We start from the raw sequence: 14,407 nt of genomic DNA on the forward strand, positions 1-14,407 counted from the left end.
GAGAGTAGCTTTTTCTATGATTTTTCTCTGATAAAAATTTGGATGTTTTTTATATTAAAGAAAGTAGTTTGGGCACGCTTGGTCAGATTTTGCAGGGTAAGGGCAAACGCTGCATCCCACAAACAAAGCTGTCCTATCAAATTGCAAGTTCTGTGAGTGAGCGTGTTTTTAAGATGAGTGAAATATTTTTCCTATTGCCTTTTTATTCTCAGAAATGGCTAGAGAATTTTGACTAAACATTAGAAAAATATTTAGCAGAACTTAGGCATATGTTACATGGAGCTTTAGCCTAAATTTTTATAACTCAGAAAATATACAAGGAACTGAATTTATATGGAAGTCTTTGTAAGTGGAACCTATTCACATACCTTAGCTGATACTGCCATGCTGATAAAACCCTTAGTGTGGACTTAACTATGTTATCAACAGAGAGCTTTTGTCAACATATTTTAGGCAGGGTTCAGCTCAAGACTGTCGTTCAAATTTAAATCTCACGTGGACATATTTACCTCTGAGCTGAGTGTTTAAATTCCAATTATAGTCAATGGAGATCTAGTTAGTACTGTCAGCGGAGCCTGAAAATGCACACGCACTGGCTGGGCAGCTGAGTCGCAGTCACGGAAACTCCAGGGAGCTTAAACACTTGGCTCGTATATAGCCACGTAAATTTATATGCTGAAGTTGAGATGTCTTCATGTCAAGCCTTGTGTCATTTGGAGACATAATATAACTGTATCAGCAGAAAATTTGCCTTGTCAGTGAGTTTCTATTAAGTGGCTCTGCCAATGTAATTATGTCAGCCTAGCTGTAGCGCAGAGAATCTGTAGCATAGACATAACATATAGAATTCACAGGCCACTTCAGAATCCTTATATATGATTTAGGAACATCAGAAGAGCTATGCTGGATCAGACAGAAAGTCAGTTTCCCCCCAGTACCTTGTCTTCAGTAACAGATGCCTAGAGAAGATGATCATTAAACAGCAAGCGCGTAGCAATGTTTCCCACAATTATTTTTCTCAAGCCTCCAACAATTTGTGGCTCAGCCTGTGCACTGCTAATAAAAAGAAATGTCTACGCATGCCTCTTAAGACCTTTGGAGCGTGAATCAAATGGAACTGATGAAATAGTGTGAATCTGCCAAAAAAGCAACCTCAAACCAAAACTAATGATTTCTTTTCTTGCTCTGCTTGCCCTGAAGTTACTGATGCTGAAACCTAATAATCAGAATTTAAATTATATCAAACATTATTGACTTTCTCACTGTTAACTGTGCTAACTAAAGAACAGGCTCACATGCCCTTCTGTCACTGTGGATATTAAATGAGAATTAAGAGAATGGTGAGTTGTTAGGTGTAGGAAGTTCAGATTCACTCAGAGTGCTTACGTTGCCCAAAGTCTTGTAGGAACTGGAGAGGTGAATTAAATACTTTTCTTCATAGCAAAGGCAGAGTCTGTAGAGGAAGATATATGCATGCAGTTACTCAGCTCACTTATCTAATGGTGAGGAGAATACAACTTTAGGGCTCATAAACCCTTCTATGGGATTTATGAATAGGCAGGCTTTGGGGAACATTCAGATTATATGAAGAAGGGTTTATGGGCCATAAGGTTTGTATGTTTTCCTCCCAGCTATTTCAGGTATCAAATAAAAAATATTGTCTACCCTTACCAAACTTGTTTCTTATATGTTATCAACCTGTTACAAATATTGCTAAAAACCCCAGCAAAACATAAATGCTTCAGTTTTCCAATTTTAATATGCCTTGATGTCAGCACCATTTATTTAATTTAACTTTTTATAAAGGTGAAGAAAGGAGTCAACAAGTGGGAAGGAGAAACAAAGCAGTCACTTTTAGACAGCCTGAAATCTCCACGTTTAAAGTGACTTCTTTTGCTGTCTTCCTTGATGACGTGTGTTGAAAGAGTCACTAGTTGTTTGTCATCATTAGTATTTCTTGCCTCTGTTCCTTATTCCTGCGCAAGTACGGGGCAGGTAATTACAGGTGGAGTGTCTAGTCAAGAATTCTCCATTAGAAGACAATCTTTTTCAGTCAAGCGTTGAATTTTGCCAAATTGCATCTATTCTCATTGTCCATGTTTTTTCACGTAATTCTGGAAACAAAAGTTGATAGTTTGTTTCTACTGCTGTGATTTTTTAAAACTTACTTAAGAGTGCTCAGAGCCTGAGGTGGACACTGTGGTAGTGTTTGGTTATATGGTTTCCTCAGTTAAGGACATTTTAGTTTTATGCTACAGTGGTAAGAAAACAATACAAAACAAGACACAATTGGACTAAATCAATCTGAATTTTAATTTCTTTGCTTTTGGTGTGTATTAAGGATTCAGGAACAAAATATAACTGATCTGAGTTACGCATAAAAAGTTTAAGTCACTTCCAAATGTGTGGCATAATTAATATCAAATTCAGCAGCTAGAAGATAATTTCCATTACTCCTGGAAATGAATGTAATTTAGTACCTTTTCTAATCAATAGTTCAGTGGGAAACCATCTACTCTTTTTTGTTGCCATTTTCTTGCGATTTACTCTTAATGGTTTATGGTACTTAAAACATTGGTTTTGACGTTAGAGGTGCTAATGGTGATTAGTGTCTATAAGCAATATAAAGCTTTTTCCAGATCATAGAGTAATCAATGAAGATTACCAGAACTACCAGAAAACATACTTCATTAATCACTGTTTATACTAAAGTTTCTCTGAGGTCTCATTAATAACAGCATGTTAAGGTCCACTTCTTCCCCCTAGTATAGGTTAGTTTGTATGATAGCAGTTTTAAGTAGCTAAACAGTCTGAAATATAAATTGCTCGTACAGATAATAGATTATGTTGTTTAATTAAGGACAGATGGGTTGTATGTGTTTTATCAGACACTATCATAAAATTAAAATTGCTCATGGTAAACAGTAGTTTTCTCAGATGACTCTTGTAAAGCTAGATGAGTTCATAATCAGTGAAAAAGTTTTGTCTTTTTGCTTGAAATACATTTTTGAATACCTGATAGGAATATTTAATTTTAGTGTACTAATCAGGCTGCAACTAAGTTTTTATTCAATGTCCATGTTTTAACCTTTCATTTGTGTCTGCCTCCTAATAGTGTTGTTTCTGACCTATCCACTTGCTGAGACAGTAATACTGTAATGTAATTCTAAGGGCAATAAAATCATGATAAAATATGACTTCTGACTTGCTTCAGTACTGTCTGGATAAAATCTCACATTATAATGAATGTGTGCATCGTTTCTTTATTTGAACTTGCTTTGTGTTTTGGGATATACCTTCAAAGTATGGAGCAGTAGAAAAGTTGATGTAAAGCTGCAATAAATGTTTTGTAGATACTTTTTTGATGAGTGAACAATAAGCTTTTTCTCTTGTCCCCGTTTTAGAGCTTGGCCTTCAGTTTCCATTAAAGCCAATAGCAATTGTGTTGTTAACTGCGTTTCCAAGCCACAACTGACCTTTCTGTTCAGTTGATTTCAGTGCAATTGTGATTCTAGTATGTCAGGATGAGTTCTTGTCTTTCAGAATTTTTCCTTGAAGTTTCTGTTATTTTACTTATGATGGATGTACTTTGAATCTGGTTTTTGAAAGGGAATAGGACATAAAAGTGTTGGAAATAAGCTACCACTAGGCACTTACGCAGCTGGTTTTGGGCAGATGTACCAATGGCAGTAGAATGTCAAAAAAGCAGTTCGAAGTTCTCTTGGTGGTCCTATTAAAGGCTGAAGGTAACGCAAATCAGCAGTTCCCTGCACTGAAGCATTTGGGAAGAGGCAAGTACATACAAATGCAGCTGCCTGTGCATCAACTAAGATCTTCCGTACAGCTGAGGAGTCCCCACCGGGGACTGACAGCAGCTTTCCGCTGTCCCACTACGCAGCTTGTCCCATTATGCAGCAAAACAGAAAAAGGAGTGGGATTATAGTCTGCCCAGGTCCTGCCCCAGGCCGAGATTTCTTGCTCGTGTTGGAGTAGAGCCATGGTCAACTTCAAAGATCGGAGGGTCTAGTCAAGTTGAGGGCTCTGTGCTCAAAGAGCATTCACCCATCCAGCTACCCATCTCCTGTCAGACTGGTTCCAAAGAATTTACGGTGTAAAACAACTCGGGAGCACCACGGAATAAGAGTAAGAAAAATGAAGGTAATATCAGTATGTTCCTGTGATGATAGAAAGATGCTATATGCACAACTCAAAGTTCTCCCTTGCTTGGTCAGTAGTTGCCTCGTTTTTTGATGGTGTCAGACAAAAGTGAATCTTGAGAGATTGCAGTTGCCCATGTGACACTGACAGAGCCAGCTGTCGTTTTTCTTTAGTTTAAAAAAAAAATTGTTTACTGTATTTGTAACTTTGTGAACATTTTAGTGTATTTTAGAGAAAGTGTTTGGAAGTAACAATATTGAAGCTGATATGTGCTGTCACATGGGTTGGTTTTACCATGTGGCCAGGGAGATTATGATGAATATAGGGAAGATGAAATGAGACTAATTCTGCCTAGTAAAATCAGGCAACAATTTGTGGTGATAACTGGAAAAGAGAAAGTGATGGGTCAGGTTGTCTTGAATCTTCTTTTAGTTCACTAGGTTCTTCCTTTTTCCTTTTGTTTGTATGACGATGTCATATTTGATCTGATAGAATTGGTGAATAAAGGGAATTTCAAAATGAAAATTGAAAGAGCATGTAGCCATTTCTTTTCAAAAATGAGAGATCCTGTTCTGTCTATATGAAGAAATCAGAAAGATGTGAGCGAAAAACATGAAAAGGAGCAAGTAGAAAAAGGTGTGGGCAGTTTTAAATGATGGAAATGATAGTAGTAAAAAAACAGTGAAAGTATGGATGGGATTAGAGCTTTTTTGCCACAGGCGAATGCACTGTGAGCTTGCCGAAAACATGCTCAGTAATCAGTGAAGGAGTTTTTGAATGGGAATGTACTCCGCTAACTCTGCTTTAATGGCATATAGTTTATTAAAAGTACTATGAACAAATAATGAACCGTCTCTGTAGTTTTATGACACTTTGTGAAGTTTTTTCTGTAGGACAGGAGTCTAAAATTCTGTGGATCCACGAACAAAACTGTTCTCCTTCCTTTAGCAGCTTGCCATTTTCCTGTGCCTGTCCTTTGAATGCTCTGATTCAGCTCCCATCCCCTTCCCATAACTCCTTATTTTGTACTCATGCTAATGAAACTGAGAACTCCATATTGTCTTGCTCTCTTACTGTCCTCGTACAGCGTGGTAAAGACAATTGTATTACTGGAAATGTGATTTATTTCTTCCTTCCACCTCCTACAGACCTGATGGCATATTTTAGCAATAGAGTACTAAAGTAGCATTTGTTCCTGGTTTTTATTTAGCAGAGCTTTTAAACTTCTTAAATTCATATACTTTTGCCATTCATATCCTTTCTTTCTTCCTGAAGGTCAGTCAGTTTTAATAGCTGCATACTTGTTCTTCTTGGGTCATAGCATGTGGCCTGTTTTCAGAGAAGTGTTGGCTCCTACTGCTGGAAAAGTAACTCTTCTAATCAGCAGCTGTTGCCAAAATATCCCTTTGGGCATTTATTTCTTCAGACTGCTTTATCTGTCTTATAAATTCAGCAAATGTTGATATTCTGTGCTTTTTATTTGCTTCAGATGATATATACCACATTGTTTTTAAAGTGTGTGTTTTACTTAGCTGCCAAATGCTTTTCTTTGCCAATGTAGTTTAGCAGATGGGTTTGGAGGGTTCAATTAAATGTAATTTGGATTTCCATTTTTCTTCCAGCATCTTTATATGATTCCTTAAATCAACATCAGTGTTTTTCAGGGCTTTACTGTTATCCCATATTTTGCTCATTTCTAATAATCCGATTTACAGCATTCATTTGCATAACATTTGCAGAAAGGTATGTTCTAAACCTACTTATAGGTTTATTATGTACCATTGTTGACTTGTGGTTTTGAAAAACAAACGCAACATTTTAAAATGCCGTTAATATCGCTGTATAATCCATCTTCATTATTTCCTGTTTTGAGTAAAAGTTTTACTCTTTGAATGTTTGCTGTTTTCTCATAATTTTATCTTCCATTAGATTTCTTTAAGGGTTAATTATGGGATCCAGTGAAGTCTTTAAATACCTTCTTGATGGTCATTTTTGGCCCTTAGCTCCTTCTAAGTGCCTATTCCTAATGTTTTTTATTGAGTAATATCCTTGAAAACTTTGTCCTGCCAGTAAGAGCAGAGATTTTGCTATAATGTGGGCCATCTAAATAGGATGTAGGAGTGTTGAGTGCAAAATGATGCCATGGCTTGTATGGTGTTGTGCTGCTGCAGTTTATGAAGTTGGAAACCTCAGGCTGTATTTTCTTGACTTCATATCTGAATTCCATGATTTATACTCTACAGCATCCTGAATGGGTGTTCAGCAATATTTGGTTTCCTAAAATGAGTTTTTTGTATTACTAGTTGGCAGTCCTTAAACTTAATGATGATTGTTACCTTTTTCACCTGCTTCAGGAACCCCGTTAAACTGTTTGCTTATCTTCTCCCCTGCCCTCTCCCTGCAGTCTGCCTCCTAAAGCAACAGCATGCATCTTTTTCCTCCTTAAAGTTGGTGTTAGAGACGCAGGTCGAGGTGAGAATTCTTGCAGGCCTGAAGACTGTAGCACAGAAAACTTGGCAGTAGCTATCCTTAGTGAACTGTGCTAATTTCTGCACATAAATGCTTTATCTTTTTACAATGCAGGTGTATTTTTCTAGTGGAAAATAATATTTTCTTGCCATTGTCCATGAGTTGCTGTCCAAGCAGATATTTCACTAAAGATGATAATTTGAGCTGGTTTTAAGAATGTCAGCTTAGAAGTTAATACAGGCAGCTTTGTGATTTGTATATTCAGATGGGTTGTTTTTTAATACCTATGGACTTGTAGTAGCATTATTTTATGCCTAATTCATGCCAAACTTTGAGACATAGAAGAATTATGGTAATAAATATCTTCTGTATTCTAAGAATTAAGCAGCTGCAGTATGTAACTTCCCTTTGTTTTGCAATGTGCTTCTATCTAGATGTCACTTGTCACTTGATCTAGTAAACAAGCATGCCAATGTTAGTATTAAAGTATATACTGTTATTATGAAAAATGAGGGTCACTGAGCTCAGCTGTTGCTTTACATTATGTATGTCTTCCTATGAGCCACTGACCCGTTTTTTCTTAAATTTACTCCACATCTTACAGTGCTGTGCTCTATCCTTAAAAAGTACTGTTGCCTTGGTGAAAAAGTGCAAAAGCATGTCACAGTGCTTCAGGGATTGTAATGAGATCCAAGGAAGTAAAAAGACTGATTAACTGAATCAGAAAGGTGTGGGCGATATTTTATAAGCAGGCTGATGGAATCTGTTCCCTCTTGAATAAAGAACTGGAGCGTTATTGGGTAATTCTTTATGAGAAATGATTTCTTTACAAATGTGACTATGGCCTCTAATAAATGTGTATTTATGACTTCTGAAAGCTTGCTTGGTGGTGATATTTGTGTAACATCAAAATAAGAAATGAGAAAGAGGTACTAGGTTATGTATTGCATTATCCTTCCTGAGAGAATTGTTTCATATGATGTACAGTGGTGGTAAGATTTTCGGTAGAACATCATATTTCATTTCTATTCACATTTCTGATAATAATGTGTTCAGTTTTACATCGAAGTATCTAGAGTTATGTGATTTTTAATTACAACCTAGGACCAACATGGTATGGTCTGCCTTGGTTATATAAGTCCCCAAGCCTTTTTACAGAGGGCATAGCTGAAGTTAGACAACACACAGAAGAAAAATGCTTCTTCCTGGCAAGAGGAATACAGATCTTCAGAGCACATTTAAGCTGGGTTTTGCTGAACATTTTGAGATGTGAGGATTTGAGAGTGCCACTGGAAGACACAGTCCCAGCCACTTTTTCCTTTATCCTCAATATTCACTCCCTTCTGCTGGACTAGGTGCTTGTGTGTTAAATGATGCTGGGGAACTGATCTGGCTGAAAATGAACTAATGAGGAGAAAAAACAATTTTTTGCATGATTTCTGTGTGTGTTTTTCAGCGATGTGCATATTGTAAGCACCTTGGAGCCACTATCAAATGCTGTGAAGAGAAATGTACCCAGATGTACCATTACCCCTGTGCTGCTGGAGCAGGCACGTTTCAGGATTTCAGTAACTTGTCCCTCCTTTGTCCAGACCATATTGATCAGGCTCCCGAAAGATGTAAGTACACTATATTCAAATGAGACAATTAGTACTGGTTATGAGATATATTAGTTGCATGCTTTAAACTGTGGTGGTTATATACTTAACCCATATCCCAAGCCAGAAGTGCTGAGTATCCTGCAAGAGGCCTAAATTTGCTTGAATAAGTTTAATTTTAGCATGTGATGACTCCACTGGAGTCAATGAAAGTGTTGTTTTGTAGAATTGAGACTCTGTCATGTGTCTGAGATTTTTTGGATTTCTGTAAATAAAAAAAAGTCTATTTTATTTTCTAAAGTCATTTGCTAAATATTCATTTTAAACTTGAATTTAAAGCAGCATGCATTTAATATGTAATAGAAATAGAATTGGTGCTGTGAAAGTTTAGACTTGCTTGATACTTCCTGAAACAGTCTATTAGGATATGAGTATTTCTTAATAATGTTAAAAATTATGTGGATTCCAGTTGTTACACCTCCTTAAAAGCTTAATTATGCTCCGGCTTATATTGCACTTCCCAGATTATCATGTGATTAAAGATTCTCCATTGTAGGCAGGATGCTTCATTCTGTAGATCACTGATATATTGCAGTAAGGTAAATCCTAATTTCTTGTTACCTTTCCCCTACAGTTTTTAAGGGAGACTTTGTTGAACACCATTTCATTCATGCTTTACAGTGCAGTCTGTTCAAGCATTTCTGAAGCTTTCTTTCACCATTTAGTATAATTTCTTCAAACGTTGGCTTTTAGTAGTTGGAACAGCAGTGTGCCGGGGTGCGCTTTTACTGCTCTCAAGTCAGCTTGACTGCCATAAATAAGTAGTGGAAGGCAGAGCCAGTGCTGCTGCTGCTGCTCACATACTGGCTTTGCTTTTCACTGAACACGTTTTTAGTGTTGAAGAGCAGTGGCACTTCCAACTTCTTTTTTACCATTTTGCACTTTTGAATTTGGGGAAAGGAAAGAGGAGAAGCTAGAGCTCTATCTATCACATGTTTAAATCTCTTGCACATTCATCTATTAAGTCTATTAGACAGCAAAGTAAAACTTGGGAATGTAAGTGAGAGGAAAGCTGCTTAGCTAAAGAGGTTGACCATGCTGGAGAGGGCTACGTTCCCGTGAAGAGGGTGGTGGAAGCTGGGGACGGGTGGCAATTTGTAGGATATTCTTTTAAGTACCTGTGTGTTTTCTGAAGTATTTGCTGAGGTGATTGCGATCCATTAGCATTGGGAATTGAGTTACTGGAGTAAAGTTTGGGGTATGAATGTGTTTTTATGTGCTGCTAAAATAACGGTTAGTAACCTATTAGGCTGCACGGGACATGGAGAGCGAACTTTTCATGCAGTCTCTCGCAGCTGGGCCGAGCGTGCTCCTCGGTATCCTCACAGCCGTGCACTTGCTGATTCTCTGTGTTTTCACGTCTCACAAGTTTGGAAACAGTTTCTAGCAGAGGAACCCTGTAGTCTAACATCCCTCCTGTGGGATGCTCCCGGTGAACTCTCCTCAAATTTGAAAGCGATGGCTGTAAAATGTTCTAAGATATTATTCCTCTGACGTTAGCAGCTGCTCCAAACACTCATACCCTCCTTTATCTTGACCAGTAATTAATCCTGCCCTCACCGTCCGGTTAAGTTCTGCGCGCCCTCATGTCAGATCTGTGCCGCCTGCAGTCCTTTAATCTCCTCCTCCCCCGAGCACCCTGAGAAGCCCCGTGTGGCCCAGGCGAGGGAGCTGTGTCCGCGTGAGCTCCCACCCGGCAGGTGCGGAGGAGGTGCTGCTCGCAGGACGAGGGAGGAGGAGAGAGCAGGACTTTCCAGAGCTGCCCGAGAACTGCTTTTTCTTTCTTTCCCCGGAGTGGCAGGAGGTGGGGGGGTGGGAGAGCTCGCCGGGTCTCCTAGGCTGTCCTGGCGAGCCCTCGGCACCTTGCCTACCGGCTGCTCAGAGCGCTCAGCGGTCTCGGTTGCTTTACGGCTGGCAAGCTGAAGTTCACAAGAAGGTTGGAGGTCCTTTCCCTCATGAGACCGGCCTGTCTACTCTCACCTAAATTCTGCACCAACCAGGAAATAACGATACTGTTTATACCCACAGCCGAGCAAGGTAGCCTGGGCTTAAAACCTCCCTTCACCTTTAAGCATCATTCAGAGAGTCTAAAACTCCAAACTAGGATAAGTCATATGTTCAGAGGAGACATTTATACTTGTCTTCGTTGTCCTTCTAATTGGGTTATGTTGTTTTCTGTATATTGGATGTCTTGTAAAATTCTGCATTTTTACCTTCCTGCAGTAATTCGTAAAGCCGATTAAAATTATAAATACAGTATTTATTTGTTTGTTCAAATTGAATTATGGAAAGAACAAAACAGAATTGTGTTTCCTCCCCTTCTGTATTCTGAATGAATAGTCAGGTATTAAACTGTTTAAAGTAAATATCTATGAAAATGAAGTGGTGAATATTTAGGAGATAACATTGTAGGAATTTCAAGGTATCTGACCTCATGCTATACTATAATAAGAGCTAACTCATGATTTTTTTTTATATATATACAGTATAGGCAAATATACACACAGAAGCGAAAGCTAAGTAACATTAAAGCTGCAAGGTGAAGCATGTGTAAATTAAAAAAGACAGCATGAAGACGAGTTCTCTCTTTCACCCTTAACACTGGCCTCTTCCCCTGCTGCTCAGAGTCTGGAAGCTTCGGGTGTAGGTTTCTGCGCGTGGTCGGAAGCCGGCTCCGGCAGAGGGAGCGGTGGGAGCAGGGGAGGGGGACTTGCCCTCTGCAGGGCACCACACCACCTCGGGGGCCCCCCTGGCCTGGAGAAAGGGCTGCGGGAAAAGTCTTGATGGGTCCCCGAAGCCCCGGGACAGGCCGTGTCCAGGCCCTGGGCAAGGCAGTGTTTGGGAGCAGCCTTCCTTTGTAAGAAGGGTGAGAAGACGAGCACGGTGTAATTTCCAGGCAGGTTAGCTGCGGAACTGCAGTACTGCTGCTTAACAGATGTAAATGAGATTTGTTTGTGAAGGCCATGTTTTTATAGGAAGGACAGAACACACCTCTTGGATACCAAGGAGAAATTAGAGCTCCATAAAATTATTTTTAAGGGTTTTTCTTGACATGGATAAAGCTATGAAATCTATATTTACAGGTTTATAAATATGGATGTGTAGTAGGACTAGCTTAGAGTATATTAATTTAAAGATGCATGTTCATATTCTTCTGTTTTTAAAGACTGGCAGTGGTGCACAGCAAAGTTAGTATTTTTCTTTTTTTTAATGACTGTGTGGGAAGGGTTTACTCATAAGGCTTGTCTTCTGGCAATTTTTAGTTCAAATTGATAGGCTTGCCTTCCTTGCCCTAATTCAAGCTAGAGCAACCATATTGCAAACACTTGAGCTAAACAGTAGTTTTAGATCTGTTAGGAGTTTTATTTTGTACTTTCTCCAGGTAAGAATAGGTCCTAAAGCTTTCAGTTTTATACTGGGGAGAACAGAGTCAACTTATTTCTTTTGGTAAGACCAGAGTAAAGTTTACAATGAATGTAGTTGTGTTATGAGAAGATGAGTTGAGTACGTCGGAAAACCAGATGAAAGGAGTATTTGTTAAGTATATTAAATTTGAATTTCATAGAATGATCAAGTTCTGTATGCCTAAGAACCACTAAAGAATTTCTTAGTTTTATTTGGTTGATTCAGTTGTTCATAATTTTGAATGGAACAATAATTGGAAAATAATTTATTTCTTTGTAGCAAAGGAAGAAGCAAATTGTGCAGTGTGCGACAGCCCTGGAGACCTCTTAGATCAACTTTTTTGTACTACCTGTGGCCAGCATTACCATGGGATGTGCCTGGACATACAAGTTACACCGTTAAAAAGAGCAGGTTGGCAGTGTCCTGATTGCAAAGTGTGCCAGAACTGCAAGTAAGTGAGAACTGAAGGGCATGGGGAGAATGTTCCTAGATTTATGTTCTGTGATTTTAAGACATCTATTTTATTAACAGTTTTTTTGTTGTTGTTTTTTTCCAAAAAATATAGATTGTTTGCCCAGTTTTGTCTGGCATGATACTATAATAATTTAATAATTTAAGTAACTACTCCCCCAGAGGTGTGATCATCAAGGCAGGTTCCAGAGAGCAGCAAAAGTTTGTGATTCCCTCCTTTTATAGAGGAGGGATTTTATTCAAATGTACCACATTAACAAATTAGTTGAATGTAGTGCCATTAGAGTCTGGGAACTTGAACTCAGCTGACAGTTCATCCGTGCATGTGCTGTATACGTGCATGTACTGTATACTGGCTGGACCCATGGCGTTAGGTCGTATCTTCTGTTTCATAGTATTTTTCAGAGGCAGTTGATGAGTCATTACAAAAACAAACTCATGGCTTAGTTGAGCAAAGAAAAAAGTGATGTGCTTGTTCGTGGTTGACTTAAGTCAGACAAATATTGAGACAATAAAGCAATAATTGTTGCAATATTACAAGGGTTCACTCAGAAAACTAGGACCCCTTGTACACTTGTTCTCATAAAACCTAATCTGATGGGCACTGTAAGGTTCTTTTCCTTGCTCGTTTTTTTATGGGCTTACCAGAAAAGAAATAAAGATCAGTTTTAGTCAGATCAGCTGGGACAGTTTGCGGGAATAACCACTTCACTACTACTACATGTACCTGATCAGTCAGTGCTCTGTTATTTTCTAAGCAGAACGCCTGGTAATTGCCAATATTCAGATTCACTCACTTTAGAGAAGATTGTTCCCTGATCACACGCAGATGATAGTAAATGTCAGCAATGAAGTTTAAATAGTGAAGCACATTCTAGAGAGTATCCCTGAAAGAGTTGTACAGGGTAATTACAGTATTTGCTAACAAACCCTCTCTCTAGTGGAAAAGTAGAAGAAAATCCGATGTTTTTATACCTCTTACTTTATGCGGTATGACAGTTTTATGCCAGTGTTGAAGAATAGCATTTTAAGCATGCAAACAGACAGCATTTACTGCTTTTTAAAATATCAGGTCTCACAAGTAATGAAGCAACATCTAGCATGTAATGCCATACGTTCTCTTAAGCTCTTTTCAAGCGAATCTTGTTGCATCCTCATTCATTGAATTAATTGATTTGAACCTAAGGCAGCACACAATGCCTTTAGATGTTACCAAAAATATTTGGTCTCATCTTCAGCAAATATATTTTATCACTGAACTTTGTGATGGAGCTCTATAATCTATGTAGGAAAATTTAAATCTCTAACATTTGTCTTGCTTTTGCAATCATATTGGTTGACACTGTAGGAATTTTGGTGGTCAGAGATGATGGCTTGTTTTCTTCTTTGGAAGAAATACAGTCAGGCTGTTTGTAGGAACAAGTAGAATTGTATGTTCTTTTCAGAAAGAAATAAAACACAATATTTCATTTTTTGAACCGATTTCAGTACAAAAAGGCCATTAAATCTACATGCATGTATGTAAATGAAAATGGGCTGATTTCTGGAAGTCATAATGGTTGCACAAGCTCAATAATTTTTAAAGTAAACATAGCGTACTTGATTCGTACTTAAATTTAAGGGCATCATCTTTGGACCTATTTGCAGATGGTGTTCATATATTTTAATGTACCCAGTTGTCTCCTTTTCTAATTAGACTTCTCATTAAGCAGATTTTTAATGGCTTAAATAATTTTTTTTAATATCACTATTGTTATTTTTCTTAGACATTCTGGGGAAGACAACAAGATGCTGGTGTGCGATACATGTGACAAAGGCTACCATACTTTCTGTCTACAACCAGTTATGGACTCTGTACCAACAAATGGTTGGAAATGTAAAGTAAGTTGAAAGGTTTTCACTGTTATTCCTTGTCGCTATAGGGGTCCAGATTTTGTTATCCTCGTTATGCTGTTCTATGTTCCTTGCTGACTGCTGTTACTGTTTAACTTACTGTGACCTTGCAGTTTCTGAAGGAATCCCACTTGTATGTAGTCATGTGGCTCTACAGCTGCTCCGTAAAGGTAGCTTTCAGTGCAGTGGCTGAAGTATCCTATATAGGACAGTAAAGCAGTCAATATATGGGAAAAGGAAAGAGAAGGATTCAGGTGGAGTGCATAACCTTCACTTAATGACAGCTGCTCTCAGGAGCTCATGATTGCAGTGGTGCAGTGCATGCGAAGTAGTGTATGCACCTGTCCTTGAGG

General features: G+C 38.4%; 1 protein-coding gene across 4 annotated transcripts in view; it reads left to right on the top strand.

Annotated features, from left to right (window-relative positions):
• The window catches only part of KMT2C (lysine methyltransferase 2C), a 204,826-nt gene that overhangs the window by 97,372 nt on the left and 93,047 nt on the right, over nucleotides 1-14,407 (top strand). For all 4 annotated transcript variants that reach the window (XM_067291962.1, XM_067291963.1, XM_067291964.1 and 1 more), the window contains exons 7-9: nucleotides 8,084-8,246; nucleotides 11,970-12,141; nucleotides 13,928-14,042. In XM_067291962.1, the coding sequence (XP_067148063.1) occupies nucleotides 8,084-8,246; nucleotides 11,970-12,141; nucleotides 13,928-14,042 (450 nt within the window). The remainder of the gene's footprint in view (nucleotides 1-8,083; nucleotides 8,247-11,969; nucleotides 12,142-13,927; nucleotides 14,043-14,407) is intronic.

The sequence above is a fragment of the Apteryx mantelli genome, chromosome 2 (assembly GCF_036417845.1).
Source record: "Apteryx mantelli isolate bAptMan1 chromosome 2, bAptMan1.hap1, whole genome shotgun sequence".
Lineage (NCBI taxonomy): Eukaryota > Metazoa > Chordata > Aves > Apterygiformes > Apterygidae > Apteryx > Apteryx mantelli.